Below are 17,872 nucleotides of genomic sequence, written 5' to 3' on the forward strand. Positions count from 1 at the left end.
AAAAAAAAAATCCGAACTCCCCAAGTGCACAATTTCTGTCCCTTTTAAGGGCTCACAACACTAAAGATTTCACATGAAAGGGTCGTGATTGATTTGAGCAAGCAGCGGGTATGTGACAGGGGCTGCGTGTGCTGGTGGTCGGAGAGAAACAGAACAGGGCAGGGAGTTTCACAATGTTCTTCTATACAATGTCTGGAATCTATGAATAACATCGGTTTCTGAGTTATGAGTTGATTTTTAACTACTGGGTTTAGACCAGGCAGGCCCAGGCCTGGTTTTGGGCCTGGCGCCAGGCTGCCTGTCTTTGGTTTTACTTCCTTGTTTTTTCTTAAAACAGGTACTGAGTATAAAACAATATGAGAGGGTCTCTCTCTTTCCTCAGTAAAACTTGTCCAAATTCAGGTAACTACTAATAGCATGTGGCAGAGTCAGGATTCAAAATCAAGACTGTTTGTTCTCATAACCATTGCATTATTCTGGTTTTCTTCTTCAGAGACTCATTTTATCTGTCTGGTGTATCTCCTTTAACAGTCTTCTACATCTTTTCTCTCTTACATTTTCAAGCACATTATTTCTGCTTGTGTTCACCCTCTGTGGTTTCTTACAGTGAGTTCCATAGCACTTTTTTTCATTGAGCTTGCATCAATTTCATCTTAACTGCTGTGCTTTTTTTTCCTCTTTACTGAGTTTTTTTTTGGGGGGGTGGGGGACAGATTCTCACTTTGTTGCCTAGACTGGAATGCAGTGATGTGATCAAAGATCACTGCAACCTTAAACTCCTGGGCTCAAGGAACCTTCCTGCTTCAGCCTTCTAAAGCCCTGGGAATACAGGCACATGCCACCATGCCCAGCTAATTTTTTATTTTTGCAGAGATTGGGTGTTTGTGGGGGTCTCACTATGTTTTCCAGGCTGGTCTCAAACTCCTGGCCTCAAGTGATCTTCCTGCCTTTGGCCTCTCAAACTGCTGGGATTATAGGTATGAGCCACTGCACCTGGCCCTTTCCTCATTTTTTATTTTTTATATTTCATCTTGTTGTCTTTCCATCTCATTTTTGAGTTCTTGTATTTCTGCTTTGTATTCTTTCCTTGTGGAGATGATGGCTTCATATAGATATTTAATTCACAGAAAAAAACTGTTGGATCATAATTGTAAGGACTCCTTGGTAACATTTTTAGTGAGTGTTCTTCATCTTTTGGTAGTTTTACTGCTCTTTTCCCCGTAAGTTTCTTATAGTATCCTTGTTTGGATGCTGTGTACCAGCTTCTGTTTTATTGATCACCATGGAATGGACACAAGCTATCTGCAGGCATGTCCTATGGGAGGTAAGGTTGGGAAGGGGCTAAGATAGCCATCTATGCTTCACAACTCAGGGGCTCTCTGCTTTTTTGCTGCTGCAGGGACAGGGTGGTTCCTGCATGTAAGTTTGTTCTGAGTGATACTTTGCGAAGCCCTACCTCTTTTCCTCTCTTAACCAAGTAGGCAGATTTTGCTGTTAGCACTTGTCACTGAGGTTCCAGCATCCAGCATTGCCGACAAGGCTCACCTTTGACTGTGGGTGAGGCACCCCCCACTTCCTCAGAGCTGCCACAGCCCTCTTGACCACTCTGGGTACACATTTTCTGTGCTTTCTTCTGCATTGCTTCTGCCCCATCTCAGCTGTTCTCCACAGCCCTTATCAGTGTGTTATTTTTGTCTCCTAGTTTGGAGGAAAAAAGGTGTTTGTGTTTTCTTTTCCATTCTCACCTCCCCTCATAATTTCTAGAAAAGGGAAACAATATTGACTTATATAGCTTTGTTCATCCTGGAAGTAAAGGCTAAGTATAAACGTTCCAAGATGTATGAAGGCGTGGGCTCTACAAGCAAGTGTGGAACCTGATGTCTTCATTGACCGTGTGGAGTGGACAGTGTCAGACACTTTTTTTGGTCATAGGGTTATGTGGCATACATTATGTTGCCACTCATTTAAGTAAAATTGATAAAAGTATCATTTGAATACTTAGCCCATCTATTCTTAATTACGCAAATTCCAAAATAACTTTTGAAAGCATGATATACAATTGTGGTATTTTAAAAGAGAATATAATTTGTAATATTAGAAAATAACTTTCATCCTTGGTTTTGTTCTCTTACTACTACGTCAGATAACTCTTGATGTAATTAATTAGAAAGCATGATGTTTCTAATTATTGGACCAGGGAAGTGTTGCTAGGTGTGTGCATACATTATCGCATTTGTATGAGGCTGGGGATCTGAACCGAGGCTGTCAGGAGCACCTGACTATATTGTACTCTCCAGACATGGTATAGACAATTTGGAAAATTTGGAGAAGAAAGGAAAAGAAACATTCTTGCCATCCAGATATTTGCACCGTTGAATATTTTGATATATTTCCTACCAGTCTTCTCACTATATACTTAAAAATAAAGCATAAATATATTATTGTACAAGTTGAATATTGAATTTTCTACTTACTGTAGAATCAAGTATTTTCCCACTTGATTTTTTAAATCAAAAAATACAAAATTTTTGTAGTTGACATTAAAAATATCGAATACTTCATTAAAGTCATATATTAGAGTTTTGTCAGTCATTTCCTATTAGATATTTGGGTAATTTCAATATTCTTTTGCTGTTAGAGATCATACTCTACTTATCTTTTGTGTGGTGTATTTACTTCTGTAGTTTAGATTTTTTAAAAAAATAGATTTCTGGTAGTGAAAATACTGAACCAAAGTATTTGAACATTGTGGGGTAATCTCTCATGCTGAATTGCTTTCCAAAAAAATATTTTAAGACAATACAACTCACACCCATTTCACAGAACCTGAATTAGCATAAAAATAGTATCTCATTGTTTCCATCTGAATTTCTTTGATGAAGAAATTAGTGTCAATTAGTATTAAAAGTAGTGAAGTTGAACATTTTTGGATTTGTTAACTTCTTTTGTAGAGTGCCTGTTTGTCTGTTACCCTGTTCCTTGTGGGGGTCTCGTGTTTCTTATCACATCGTGTGAACAGCCTTTGATGTATTACGTATGGATAATTTATGTTGGTCATTGTGTTCCTCTTCATTTTGGCTGTTTTTTACAGGCAACCATAAAATTTGCACAGTAACTCTAATCTATAAATCCTCTAGGTCCTTCGTAACTGTGTTTCTTCTCCTTTTGGTTCTTTATGGCCTGAATTTAAAACAAAAGCAAAAATTGTTTTGGTCCTTCAAGATTTATTTTGAAGTATGGTATGATGTGGGAATATAAATGGATTTTCCCTAAAATATGTAACAACTGCCTTCACACCACTCACGCACCCTTTCTTTCTCCACTGACCTCTTTGCCACCCTTTGCAATATATTATATTCTTCTATATGACGCTTGCTCCCGGACCATCTGCTATGCTTCAGGGCTCTTTCTCTTTCTAGTCTGAGGTTGGTCATGACCATTTGACTATAATTTGTTTTTCTACCTACTCTGTATATTTATTGTAGAGGTAAAGGATGGGCTTCATGTTATCCAAATAAACCTTCACTTTGAATGTTGCTTGCCAGACTGAGTCTTCTAAGGCCTGTGCACGTGTGCTTGGTTTCTGTTTCTGTGCTGTCTTATTCAAGGCACACTATTTTTCTCATAGTATTTATTGACATTCTAAGCTTTTTGGGTTTTGCTCCAAATACATTTTTCTTCTCTCTTCCTTCGTTTATTGACATAATTTGGTTAGCTCCAGTGATACACTTTGAAAGAAAAAAGATTGAGCTGTATCAGCAGTTTGCTTACTGCAGCTTTGCTTTTTGGTGTATTAAAGCCTTCAAAATTTTGAAACAATAATATTATTGTTACTGGTGGAGGGCGTCCAGGTCCTTGGCATTTTGAAGAAAGAATTGGACAAAACTCACAAACAAAGCCAGGAAAAAAATGAAGCAACAAAAGCAGGGATTTATTGAAAATGAAAGTAGCTTCCACAGGGTGTGAGCTGCCTGAGCATAGGGGCTCAAGAGCCCAGTTACAGAATTTTCTGGGGTTTAAATACCCTCTAGAGGTTTCTCATTGGCCACTGGGTATACACCCCATGCAAATGAAGTAGTGGCCTGCAATCAGTCTGATTGGTTGTGGAAAGAAACTAGTCAGAGGCTGACATGAAATTGCAAAGGTTACACCTTATGCAAACGTCTGATTGATTGTGGAAAGCAGCCAATCAAAGGTACTTTCAGTTTTCCATCTGCCAGGCAGAAAAGGTGTGTGGGTGTGTGTGTGGGGGGGTGGGGTTTGCAAAGGGAGTACCTCTGGTTCTTCTGTTACTTGGGTGTGGAAAGTTGGGGTTTTCCTTTTGATTTAGTTCTAGGAAGTCACTGAGAACTGGCCTTAGGTTCCCTGCCTCCAGACCCTATTCCCCCACCTCGTTATCGATTATCAATTGGAGATTTAAAAAGCTATAATTGTTTTTGAAAGTTTTCAAAGGACTTTGGACTGCTCTAACTTAAATTACTAAAGCCTAGATAAATAGATAGACGCATTGCTACAAGTTCTGATTTCATTTAATTTTGTTGTTTGATACTCATTGGTAAGTAGATATTTGTATGAATCTTCATTTCATATAATGGGTTTGATGCATACATTGTAATGGTATCTGCAAATAAATTAGTTATATATGAATTATTATCAACCTTTAAACCTCATATTTTAGGATAGTTCCTTATATCAATGCTTCTTCTGAGGAAAACAAAAAGTAGTCGTAGACTGAGAGCAATTTTATCTAGTTTCTTGCTTCATTGTAAAGGCAAAAATAGATGTATCTTCATGTAAAATTATTTATTTATTCTGTGCTTGCTTTAGATTCCTATAGGTACATTAATTGCTTGGAGGGATTTCTCCCGAAAGTTTTTTCTGTGTGTTTGTTTTTCCAGGACTGCTCTTTCCAGGCAATGGAAAGCTTTTCCCAGTGTTTTGACAGTGACAACGTGAGCCGCTTGGGGGGTGCATTAGGTAGCGCGTTACATTTTACCTTTTTTTTTTTTTTTTTTTTATTGCCCTTCAGGAGTTTGTGGTCATTCTTCTTTGATTATAAAGAATGTGAAGGCAGAACACAGGGAGCAGACTCAGGTTCACAGCACCTGCTGAGTCAGCAGCCCTCTGAGCATGTGTGCAGAGGTGATGCGATGGTGATGCCCTGATGCAATGGTGATGCCTGCCCCCTAGGGATCAAGTAAAATTGCGTCTAACCTTGATTCCGTGGCTTGGTGGTGTCTAAAGACCCTTTTGCCCGATCTGTGAACTTCTAGAGCAGGAGGCATACCCTTCTATTCCCATCACCCTCTGGGATCCTGTGCCTGCCTGCGTGGTGTCTGGTTTCCTCACGGTAGTCTGGAAGAAAATTCTGTTCTAAACTATCTATTCTAAAATTCGATTCCTCTCCGCACCATCCTCTGACAGTCTGTAGGTGAGATTTTAACAGATGCCACTGACTCTCTGGGGGGTGAGGAAGGACTGACATACATCCTCCCTGCTTCCTCCTTTCTATTTCCATTTGCCTTCTGAAGCTTCTCACCTTTTCAGGAGCAAAACATGCCACTGAGTCTTCTCGCCACTCGATGGCGTGTATCTTGCACTCGAGGTTTGCTGAGCTGCTTGTACCTGTTGGTTTACAGTTTTCATCAAATTTGGAAAAATGTCAACCATTATTTCTTGATCACAGGTCTACATGTCACCTGCAGTTTGATTAACATAGAATGGACTCTCCTTTAGTGCTAGTTTTTTTTTTTTTTTTTAGATGAGTCTCTCTCTGTTGCCCAGGCTGGAGTGCACGGCTCACTGCAACCTCTGCCTCCCAGGTTCAAGCGATTCTCCTGCCTCAGCCTCCAGAGTTGCTGGGATTACAGGCACCTGCCATGATGCCCAGCTAATTTTGTATTTTTAGTAGAGACTGAGTTTCATCATGTTGGCCAGGCTGATCTCTGACCTTCAGTGATCCGCCTGCCTCGGCCTCCCAATGTGCTGGGATTGCAGGCGTGCACCACCATGCCCAGCAATCCAGGGTTTATTCTTATTGTGGTGAATGCATGAGCACGAGCTGAGGCCTGCTATGTGCCACATTTAAGGCCCCTGCTCATGTCATATCCAATTGGCCAGAGCCAGTCACATGATCATGTCCTACAGCAATGGGTGGGGAGGTCTACTCCACTCACACAGGGGGAGGGCGGGAGGAAAGTGAATATTTGATGAACAGTAATATACGCCCTCACAATCTTTTGTTCTTTTGTGATTCCTGTTTTGGCTTGGAGACAGTGTTTGCCGGAAGGTGAATCAACTTTGGGATCAGACCTGGATTCAAATCTGAGTTTTGCCACTAAATACTTGTGTGACCTTGGGCAAGTCACCTAATCTCTCTGAGCTATGTTTCCTCATTTATAAAAATGGGAATAATAACATCCACCCCGTACAGTTTCTGGGATAATTAAAGCATACGACAGACATGGAAATGTCTAGCACAAAACTGACATTCCATTAATGGTAGTTTCCTTTTTATGTTCTTGGGATACCAAGTGGACTTTTATTGTAGATATTGGTTCTGGAAAGTGAAATAATCCAAAAGGATTTGGCAGCCTGTGTCACAAAGAGCATTTTTTGTAATGGTCATGATAGTAACCAGTTTGTCTGCATTCATAACGATGGATGAATTGTAATTTGGAACAAGGAAGTGAATACTGCACTGTTAAACTTTGTTCTTATGGGAAATGCGTCCATTTGTCAAGGTGGATCCTAGGAGGAGGCCGCAGGGGCCTTTCTAGAGGAAATCAGGAGCGTCTGTCCTTCCTCTACCACAACTAGAGAATCTGACTCAGTGGTAAGTAGGGTAATGCCATGGGGTCTTTTCTGGGCGTGAATTTCACCTACTTCTCTGTTGTCAGACTGAGCTCTGTAAGAAGTGTAAATGGTACAATAATATTTATAAATTGGACATGGTAATTTTCAATTCTCAGAAGCTTTCATGGAGGCATGGATTGTCCCGGATGTGGGCTGGGCTTGCTGGTGTTTGGGAAGGAACTTTAACTGCTGGTTAAAGCTCTCCAGGGACTGTGTCTTTAACAGGGACAGGCCCAGTCTTCTGAGCAGCTGCTTTTTAGGTTATGAAGGTCCTGTGGGCCCAGGAGGAGGGAGTCTATTTAGTGGTCTGGGGACTCCTTTTCAGCAAGGAAAAAGACTTCTGATCTCTTGGGTTTGGAGGAGGCTTCATCTTTTATTTTGGTTCTCTTCCTGTATATCCTTGAAAATTTAATTAAACTGAAATAGTAAGTATGGATTAATAAAATTACATTAGAGTAAATATCCTCCCTTAGGTCCTGGCATCTGGCTAAAAAAAGTAAACAATTTTGGCATTGATGCATCTAGCTCAGGACCTAGGCTCAGCAGTGGAGCGAACAGGGGACTTTTCTGAGATGGTGTGATGTCAGGCTTCTCAGATGTGGAAATTCAAGGAGCCTGGCAGTGGGATGAGCACCCGGGCTGAAAGCAATGGTCAGAACTCTACGCTGTCACTTCAAGCCAGAGGTTTGTACTTTATACAGGAGGGAGAAGAGGCACATTGCAAACAGTTGGTGCATAGTTTTAACTTTAAGGTGGTTTCATGTATACAACTCAAAGTACCAACAACACAGAACCCTCTCACAGTTTTCTAGATCAGTGTTGGACAACAAGGCATACCTTTCTTTCACCCTTCCACTTCTAGGCCTACCGCACCCACGGCAAGCATCACTAATCAGTCCATCATTGCTCTCCTCTCTAGCCTGGACTCACCTGGCTTCGTCTCCTCTCAGCACAGCACTCTGGCCAGCCCCTGCTCATTGTTTAGAACTATCAAACAGCTCTCACTCTGCTCACCATCATATTTTGCTTATGGGACAAGAGAAAGGCTGCAATGAATGAATCAAAAGAATAAATATTAGGTAATAGCAAAAGGTAATGTTTTTCTGAGAGTATTTTTATTTGTGTCCAGTACTCCTGGCAAATGTCGTTAGAACAGCTACTATACTCTACCAATATTATTCTTAAGTCCAAAATCATTGTAGCTGTAAAAACGTGGTTGATTCTACCTTCAGAAACTGTACTTTTTGTGTTGGTGGAGAAAAATGCATGAACTGAGACTAAATATTATGAAACTGAATTTTATTTACATAAGGATACATTCAGGCTGCTATGCTTAAAGGGAAAAAGTAACCAGGTCCTTTTCCTGGCAGGCACCTGTGATCTCTAATTAGTTACTTAGAGGGTATTGGCCCACCACTTAGGCTTGGCATTGCTTCTTTGTTTCTAAAATCTCCAATTTAATTTAGAAGCCCTGATTGGTGCCTGTTATGGCTTACTGGCAACAGGAGATTCTTTCAGAAGTCTTTCTTTCTTTCTCGCTAAAATTCAGTTGAATTCAGTGGATGCAGCTGTGCATCCAAAATTGTTGCCACGTTGTGATTGACAAGGCTGAGAGACTTTAATTACCTCCAAAGTCCTGCCCCTTCTAACAATGGGCTGCCTTGGATTCCTTTCCTTTCTTTCTTTCTTTCTTTTCTTTTTTTTTTTTTTAATCTCTTGAAACAGTGTCTCACTCTGTCACCCAGGCTGGAGTGCAATGGTGCAATCTCGGCTCACTGCAACCTCTGCTTCCAGGGCTCAAGTGATTCTCCTGCCTCAGCCTCCCGAGTAACTGGGATTACCGGCACCTGTCACCAAGCCTGGCCAATTTTTGTATTTTTAGTAGAGACAGGGTTTCACCATGTTGGCCAGGTTGGTCTCAAACTCCTGTCCTCAGGTGCTCCACCTGCCTCAGCCTCCCAAAGTGCTGGGATTACAGGTATGAGCCACTGAGCCCAGCAGGATTTCTTTCTGCTGCTCTGACACAGCCCTCTGGTTAGTTAACAAGCATTTATTAAACATCTCCTGTGTACTTTTGAAACTTACTAGGGTTGAGTAGGAGAATATTCAAAAGGAATGAAAGACAAGATTCCCAGTCGGCGGGGAGCCCCAGATTCTCAGAATGTCATTTTTGCTTCTGCCTTATGATTCAGGGGTTGTTCCCACCATAACTGCAGGATCCCAATTAGCTTAAGAACTGTCCACCTGCACCTTGCCCTCTTTCCTTAGTGCACAGTTTTATCTGAACTGTTTGCAGATCTCGTTTTCCCAACTAAGGAGAGTAAGCCCCTAAGCCCAGGGAACCCCTCTGTTCCCACTCCCGTCTTAGGTTTACGTCTGGCGTACGTAGTTTTTTTCTAGGCTCCTGGCTATACTACGTCTTGTTCATCGGAGCCCTTTTGACACTGGGCAGGGGTGGGCTCAGCCCGGGTCTTGGGTCAGCCAGCACAATCAACTCCTTAGAATTGTGCTGAAATAATCAAGAGGATCCGGGCATCCTGCATCACCTAACACACGGGGCAGAGAGAAACCCCTCAAAACTCTCAAGCATGAAATTGAATTGCCGGGGAAAAGAGCCAGTGTAGATTTCCGATTGCGTTTGAATTTCTGATTTTAGGGTGATGGCTCTGATTCCAGGGTGACAGATCCATTTCACATCTACTATTGCAAGGTGGGTGCTGTGCTGGGCTCTGGGGATACAGTGAGGAAAACAGGAGGCCCCTCTCCTGAAGGGACCTGAGTTCTGGAAAAGCCTGTTTGGAAGTCTCAGCCAGGTGTCAGGAAGGGACCAGGGAGGGTGGTTACGAAAACAGATAAACGTAGTTCTGTCCTCAAGGAAGTCATGGTTTAATGAAGAAGACAAACTTCCAGATAGTGGAAGCCCAGCGGGAGCTCTCAACCTTGATAGCCTGGCGGGCCATCCCTGTGGGTGACGACCGATTCCAGTGCAGGCAGATCACTGCGGAGCCAGCAGGTGTGTCACTGCTCATCAGAATGTCACCGGAGGTCCTGACCTTGGGGACACAGCTCACCCACCATCACCATCTGCGTCAGAATGACAAACTGGGTGGTTTCAGACGTAGGAAGAGATAAGTCTTTAAGCCCCTTGAGGGAAAACTAGTGACCAACACACCACAAATGGCTTTGTTCACATCGATCTTGTATCATGAGAATTTTCCAGGACACCCAAGGCCAATGTTCCAGTGTGGCGGTGGGGGTCTTTGGAGACTGACAGTCCTGAAGCTGAATCCTGACCTCACCACTTATTAGTTGTGTGGCCTTGGGGAAATTTCTCTGAGCCTCGGTGTGCTCATCTGTAAAATGGGGGTGATGACCTGGAGTCAGGCCATTATTGTGAGTCAATGTGGTCGTGTGTTGAAGTGCCCGGCACAGTGACTGGCACATGGTAGATACCTAGTAAATTTTCATTCTCCTCCATATATCAGCGGGAAGCAGCCATTATCACATACACCTAAAATAAGTGACATTCAGAACGAGTAGAATGTTATGAAGATATGAATGAGAGGTGGCCTGGAATGGGTATTAGAAGATGGTGTCGGGGGTTCCCAGCACTGTGCAGGGGAAAGGGAGTGCTGCCTTCTTTTCTGAGCATCTCTGTAGGGCAGAAATAAGGACATCCAGGCATGAGAATATTGCTCCTGGAAATCACCCAACTTTGTTTTTCTCCAAGAATATTTTGGAGAGTGACAATTTATTTACATGCCTCTCTCACGTCTTAGACTAAAGCTTTGAGAACTTTTGTTGAAAAGAATTACTGGGACCCCTTAAGAATATAGCTCCCTGGGGTTCCACCCTCAGAATGAGTCTGGGGTGGGGCCTAGGAATCTGCACTGACAAGCATCTCGGAGGCATGTGCCATAGGTTCTGAGGACCACACTCTGGGAAGACCGCACTGGAGCGAAGGCCTCCTTGGAGGTGGGATGGTTTTCTGTTCATTTTGTATTTCCAGTGTCTGGATATAATTGGCATTGATGGGGTGTCGTTGAATAAACGAGTGGATGATGATTCTCCGAGTAGATTGTCCTACGGAGAAGGGAATATTTTAAAGCATTGGCTTCCTAGTTTCCAAGTCAGTGGCTTCTGAGTTTGAAGAAGATAATTAGCCTCCTAGAACTTGCTCGTTCCTGAATGACCTGGCAGAGCTGGGAGCAGACCCGTCTATGTGAGTGATATCCAGCCCCCAGTAGCCCATCCACACAACCATCCTCACAAAGATAGGGCCGTTGTTGAGGACAGAGGCTGAGCAGATGCCAGTGCGGGGTTGCTCCCCAGTGACCATAGTCCTCGCCCTGCTCTTTGTGGTTCAGAGTTGGTTGATGGGCAATCAGGGAGCAGGCCTGCCACCATCTTTGTTCTTTTTGTGCACTGTAGATCCCTTCGAGCAGAAAGAGGTTCAGGCCTTTTCTTGGATGGAAAAGCTAAAAAAACCTCTTTTTGTGTGTGTAAATTTGCTCTAAAGGAAACTCATAAAGTTCTTCTGAATTTACAAGTCAATAAACATTTACCCCTCAGTTGATGTCTTATAAATGGTATCACTTATCCTAAGTAGAATAGATTTAGTCCGCTAAACTTTGTCGATGAACATCTTGGTCTCTGTTCCTTAGATACTGTTTCTCTGTCCCCTTGCCTGGGGCTTTGTGGTCTACTAGCCCAGTAGCATCCTGGAGCCTGGGGTCACTTTTCTTGACCAAGTTTGGGGGAGCACCTACTCTTTACCATGAGGAGAATGGTGATGGTTTATTTTTGGATTTTCTAAATGAATTTTGGACAATTAGACCACATTACATTTGCATTTTATAGTGTGCCATTTAGAAGAGGCAGAGAGGGCCCAGGAGACGGTGCCGCATTCACATATTAGATGATAGCTCAAGTTCCCCATTCTTCATATTTGAAATTGCTTCTAAGATAACATAATGGCTCTTGTGCAACATATCTGTTCATAGACCCAAGAAAACATTAGATGGTTATCCAGATGGTGAAATGACTCTATATTCACTCTAAATTAGTGAATGGTTAATTTCCATGGGGTGGGACTGAGAGCAGCCCCACACGGTGCCTCTGTGGTTAGGGCAGTGGGGCCGGATCAAGCCGGCAGGTGTTTAATTACCTCTCGACAATAAAACGTCTTAACATATAATTTAATAGAAATAACGGGAAATTTTTTTTATTACAACAAAACCCACTGATTTGACTGCTTTCATTCCCTTTATAGATGCAATGTGGCCCTTTTACCAGATCTCACAGTGATTTTAGGTCTCTGGGAATGTTTAGCACCTGGCCGTGTATTATTTATTTTTTTTAATGTTATGTCGCTTTCTGAAAATAGAAGTATGTGCTGCTTTTTCCTGAAAATACTGCCTTTTCATAGTTATATTCAGGTCTTTCAAATCTGCCTGACTGAATAGGCGTTTGGGGGTCGGGCAGACTGCGAGCTGCACACCTGGCAGGACCAGTTATTCACTGGAGAGTCCTGGGGTTGGGCAGAGCCACAAGCAATAAGCCACAGAGGGACCGAGGGGATGGTCGGGGACTCAAGGGTCCCAAGGGTGGTCTCGTTTCCGGGCTGCCCTCTCCCCGGGCAACATTGAATTGTACCTTGGATCACCACCGCACCTGCCTGTCTTTCTAATTGCTTTTCTCCTCCTGTCCTGGAAATGATAGTAATTCAGATACTTGGGGGGAGTCTTGCTTACTGTGGCATGAACCTAGAAGGAAATGACTTCATGCCTTAAGGGATGTTGTTGTCAGTATCTGGAATACCTCGGACGTAGCCATGTGCTCAGATGATCTGAGTCTGTTGCATACCCCTCTGAAGAGTTTCTTGTAATCATGAGGAAAGGATGTATTAGGTGCTCCAGAACTATTTCTATGTAATAAGGAAAAATAAAAAGGAAGAATAGAAATTCTTGCAGAAAACACTAGAACCTGGGCTGAGTGCTGTGGCGGATACAAAGAAAGAAAAGACACTGTCCCTATGCTTAAGATGTTTACCATCCAGTGGGCAAAGTCGGCCTTGGGCAAGGTCAGCCTGTGTACACACACGCAGCAAGTGCCTGAGCACCGCAGGACAGCCGCAGACCCCAGCCCACGACAGCTGGCAGGCCGGGGACATGTTGCTGAGTGCCGAGCTGTGTTGCAGGCAGCTGCCTACTGAAAATAAGCATTGTGTTCATGGAAGGCTGACTTAAATTAGACCGGACTCAAGGTCATGCACAGAATGATGTCACCATCACTGGCTCCTGGTTCTTTGTGTTCTTGGGAATTGGAGGCTGAGTGACAGGCAGCCAGGAACTGAACTGCACGCATGGACAGGTTCACTAATGTTATGGCCTGAGCATGCCCTGGCAGCAGGAGGATGGAGTCCAGCGGTGCCCTGATTCATTCCACGGGACTGAGAAGGGGGAGTAGGAGGCAGCTCACCACTTCCTGGGGTGGTGGAGCCAAGACTATGTCTTCAGTGAAGAGTGGGATGGGGTGAGTGCAGCGGAGGGCTCAGTCTTCTGATACAGAGGACAGGGCTGGGAGGACAGTGCTCTGACCGGGTTCATGGTGCAGAGTGTTAGAGGAGTGTCATGGGAGCCTTGAACCCTGACCTCAATGCCAGCCCAGGGAGCTGGGCCCTGGTTGTTGCATCCCCAGCACCAGGAGGGCCCACCCACTGCAGAGGAGGGCCTCCACACTTACTTGTCAAATGACCGGATTAATGAACTGGACTCTGGCAACCGGGTTTTATCCTGTAGGTGAGATGTCAAAGACTGGACAGGGAAATGGCATTTGGCAGCAGGTACCCTGTGGACTTTTCTCCTTGACATCAGAACTTCCTGTCCTGAGTCTCATTTTATTTGTCAAACTAGCCAGTCTGAGAAGTCAATACTAGGTGCTAATGAAAAACAGAGCGGACTGTGACATTGCTCCCAGGTATGTTAGCATTTTACCATGAGCCTGCAAATTGGTTTTTTTGTTTTGTTTTTTTGTTTGTCTGTTTTTGAGATGGAGTCTTGCTCTGTCGCCCAGGCTGGAGTGCAGTGGCGGGATCCTGGCTCACTGCCACCTCTGCCTCCCAGGTTCAAGAGATTCTCCTGTCTCAGCCTCCTGAGTAGCTGGGATTACAGGCACCTACCACCACACCCAGCTTATTTTTGTATTTTTAATAGAAACAGGGTTTCACCATGTTAACCAGGCTGGTCTCGAACAGCAGACCTGAGGTGATCCTCCTGCCTCGGCCTCCCAAAGTGCTGAGATTACAGATGTGAGCCACCGTGCCCAGCCTTCAAATTGTTACCAGGCATCTGGGAGGGCAGTGGTCATGCAAGGCGGACGATTGGGCAGGCAGGCGTTCTGGTTGGAGAATCCACTAGGTCTCCTGAATGTCTCCATGAGGAACTGTATCCAGCTTCTGTTGTCAGGCAGACCTTAGTTGGCTTCCACCTTGGCAGTGAAGATACACACAGCTTTGGTTGGGCACAGTGGTTCATGCCTGTTATCCCAGCACTTTGGGAGGCCAAGGCGGGTGGATCACCTGAGGTCAGGAGTTCAAGACCAGCCTGTCCAGCATGGTGAAACCCCGTCTCTACCAAAAAAATACAAAAATTAGCCAGGCGTGGTGGTGATCCCAGCTACTTGGGAGGCTACTCCCAGCTACAAGAGAATCGCTGTAACCTGGGAGGCAGAGGTTGCCGTGAGCCTAGATCGTGCTACTGCACTCCAGCCTGGGCAACAGAGCAAGAATCCATTAAAAAAAAAAAAAGATACATACGACTTTGTGTTGTTTCCTCTCAGTGTAGCCTGGAGAATTTCTAATTCACGGAGGTCAGAACAGTGGGATTTCCTGTGCCCCCATCGTCTTCCATCTCCCGTGGGGCTCAGTGCTTTGGCTGTGGCTATCTGAGATCCCAGCTAAGTCCTTAAAAGTGACCTTGATAAAACTGGCAGTGCTTCCTCAGTGCATGAGGAATAACTTGAAATAAAACCTGTGCATTGTCGTGATGCTTTCACTGCTCTGTAGCTTTCTTTTTCACTGTTTGTTTTTTTTCTTTTAAGTAAAGCAAATCAGATGGATTTGTGTTGCTCTCTGATCACCGATGTAGCAGTCTGTAGCTGCTTCGTCGCGATCACTAGACTGGGATAGTGATAATCCTAGATACTGCCTGCCCAGGGAGCACGTCCGGGTCACTGCTGTCCCAGAGATACATTTCCCTGTCCCTGGATGACCAAGAGCCAACTGGGTTTCCTTGGAACTTTCTCCTTTGACACTGCCCTGTGGTGTACTCCTTCTTAAGGTATTATTGACAAGTCTAGAGGAAAGCCTTGACTCATTTGAAACTTTTAAGAGACTCCTGCTGCTTAACACCTCCAGGCTGAAGCAAGCAGCTGGCAGTGCGTCTTGATTTCACAGTGATCAGAGGCCTGCGGGCTTAAGGTTTGCATTTGGCAGCAGTCTGTGTTATTTTTGGAGTTTCAACATGGAGCTCAGGACACATCGCATTTCACTCCCTGGGCTATTGATAGCCGCAGAGCCGTGGTAGCTGTCCGTCTCTGTCAGGGCTTGTCACTTGCCCCTTAAGGAACACAGCTATTAATACTCTCTCACTTGATTTGGCCCACTTCAAGAAGCTAGAACTTTGATGTCCCTTTTTTCTGCCCTACGCTTCTTGACTATGTTTTAAAATTCAGAAACATCAACTCTGGTCTGCCCTAGTCTGCCTTGATGGCTTAGGATCAGTCCTTTGGCCCTGGGTGGATGAATCTCCTGAGGTGCTCTGTAGAGTGGAGGGTGGTCTGTCATCGTCTGTGGCTGTGGGATATTGGGCATCGGCGAATTATCATGCAGACTTGGGAAGTGGGAGGAAGGGGCTTCTGGGTGCATTTGGCAGCAGAACATGTCTCAGGCAAGTTGCCACCCGGATACACGCCCTTGCTCCTTAGGCTGTAGCCCCGATTTTACTTAGGGCTGCAGTGTACCCCGCCTAAAAGCATTTCTCAGTTTCTCTTGCTGCCAGACGGGGCCGCATGATGCCACTCTGGCAGCGGCTAAGTAATGAAACTGTGGGGTGGGCCTTCTGGGCAGGGTGTCTCGAGGGAACTGACTCCATCAGGGGGTGTGCGTCTGTCCTCCCAGCGGCCCTGCTGCTCAGGACGTGCTACTTGGCACTAAGGACACCATGTTGAGTCATAAGGTGGCTGAAGACAGAAGGATGTCCTGAGTGACCGAGGAGCATAGATAGAGCGTGGATCTGTTTTTAAGATTTTAAAAATTAACCTTTTTATTTCGAGATAATTGTAGATTCACAGGCAGTGGTAATAAGTGATAAAGGGAGATGCCCATCTATTCTCTTTTTTTGAGATGGAGTCTCACTCTGTCACCCAGGCTGGAGTGCAGTGGTGCGATCTCGGCTCACTGCAACCTCCACCTCCCAGGTTCAAGTGATTCTCTTGCCTCAGCCTCCTGAGTAGCTGGGATTACAGGCACAGGCCAGCACGCCCAGCTAATTTTTGTTTTTTTAGTAGAGACAGGGTTTCACCATGTTGGCCAGGCTGCTCTCGAACTCCTAACCTCCAGTGATCTGCCCGCCCTGGCCTCCCAAAGTTTTACAGGATTACAGGCATAAGCCACCATGCCTGGCCTGCCCATCTATCTTTACCCGCTGTCCCCCTTAGTGACATAGTGCCACAGCACGGCCGGGACCTTGACCTTGATACAGTTAAGGCAGCAGGACAGGACCCCTCATTGTGCACCTCTGCACGGCGTACCCCAGAGTGCACATCCCTTTCCCCCGCCCCACCTGCCCCCACCTCTGGAAACCACTCATCTGTTAGAGCCTGGATCTCGATGAGGGCAGAGCCTCTATCCCAGCCCTAAACCACGCTCCTCAGCATGGACTTCGATTGATTGAAAGACATAAATATCTAAATGAACGATGCCACTTCATTTTAAGAAAACATTATACAGTCAAACCTAACCCTTAACTGAGACAGTAGAGGCCCAGTAAAGGAGACCAGGCCATCATTATTGTATTAGGGGAAATATTATACTTGTGGTTTCAAAGAAGCAGGACACCTGGGCTACATGGCGAAAGGACTGGGGTTGTTGCTTTCACAACATGCCATTGCATTTCCCTTCCTCACAGCGGTGACCCTGGCTTGCATGAGGTGCTTTGGAATGTTTTTATTCCTCTCTTATTTGGGTATTATCAATAATTCATTTTAAATATTCTGGCTGCTACAAACATTTACTTTAGAAGGATTTATTGCATCCTAAAGTCTGCATTTATGATTTCTTGAGATGATATCACTTCCTCGGGAATTTCAGTTCTGATTCTCAGAAAGAGATTAGTGGGGGAAGCAGAATTTGATGTTCAGAAATGTTCCAGAAACTTGGCTGCAATGTGTCAGGCCTGCTAGGCAGGCTGCCGCATTCCCGAGCCTGTCTCAGCCGGCCGCTCACGCGCTGTGTCTTCCCTTTCAGGAGCCGGTGTCAGAGAGGACGTGTTTCTCGTTTGGCGAGAGATGGAGGAAGCCTGCAGCACCCTGGCCCAGATCCAGAGGCTGGTGGCCGAGCCTCCCAACCCCGACATGGCTACTGTGGATTGCGGTTGGTGCTATTTCTGGTCACTGGTGTAAAAGATTCATAAATGTTACTAGCTGGGGACCAGGGGCTGCTTCCGTGTTCCTGACCAGGGGAGCTCCAGAGCCCAGCTGTAAGAAGCTGCTGAGGAGAGCAGCCAGAGTTGTGTGGGGTGAGGGGTGGGGAGAGGGCCATACACACACATGCATGGACACGCACGCGTGTGTGTGCCCATGCGCCCGCATGTGTGCATATGTGGAGATTGTCAAGACCCAGAGCTGGATGGTAAAGTGGTAAAAACAGATTCTTGGGCCAGGCGCGCCTGTAATCCCAGCACTTTGGGAGGCCGAGGTGGGCAGATCACAAGGTCAGGAGATCGAGACCATCCTGGCT

At 45.0% G+C, this 17,872-nt stretch overlaps 1 protein-coding gene across 1 annotated transcript in view; it reads left to right on the top strand.

The window, feature by feature from the left end:
• The window catches only part of VWA3B (von Willebrand factor A domain containing 3B), a 254,456-nt gene that overhangs the window by 77,953 nt on the left and 158,631 nt on the right, over positions 1-17,872 (top strand). Inside the window, 2 exon segments of the mRNA XM_011956652.1 lie at positions 11,520-11,644; positions 17,381-17,506. Coding sequence (XP_011812042.1) covers positions 11,520-11,644; positions 17,381-17,506 — 251 coding nt within the window.

This window comes from Colobus angolensis, unplaced genomic scaffold, assembly GCF_000951035.1.
Source record: "Colobus angolensis palliatus isolate OR3802 unplaced genomic scaffold, Cang.pa_1.0 Scaffold42, whole genome shotgun sequence".
Classification (NCBI taxonomy): Eukaryota; Metazoa; Chordata; class Mammalia; order Primates; family Cercopithecidae; genus Colobus; species Colobus angolensis.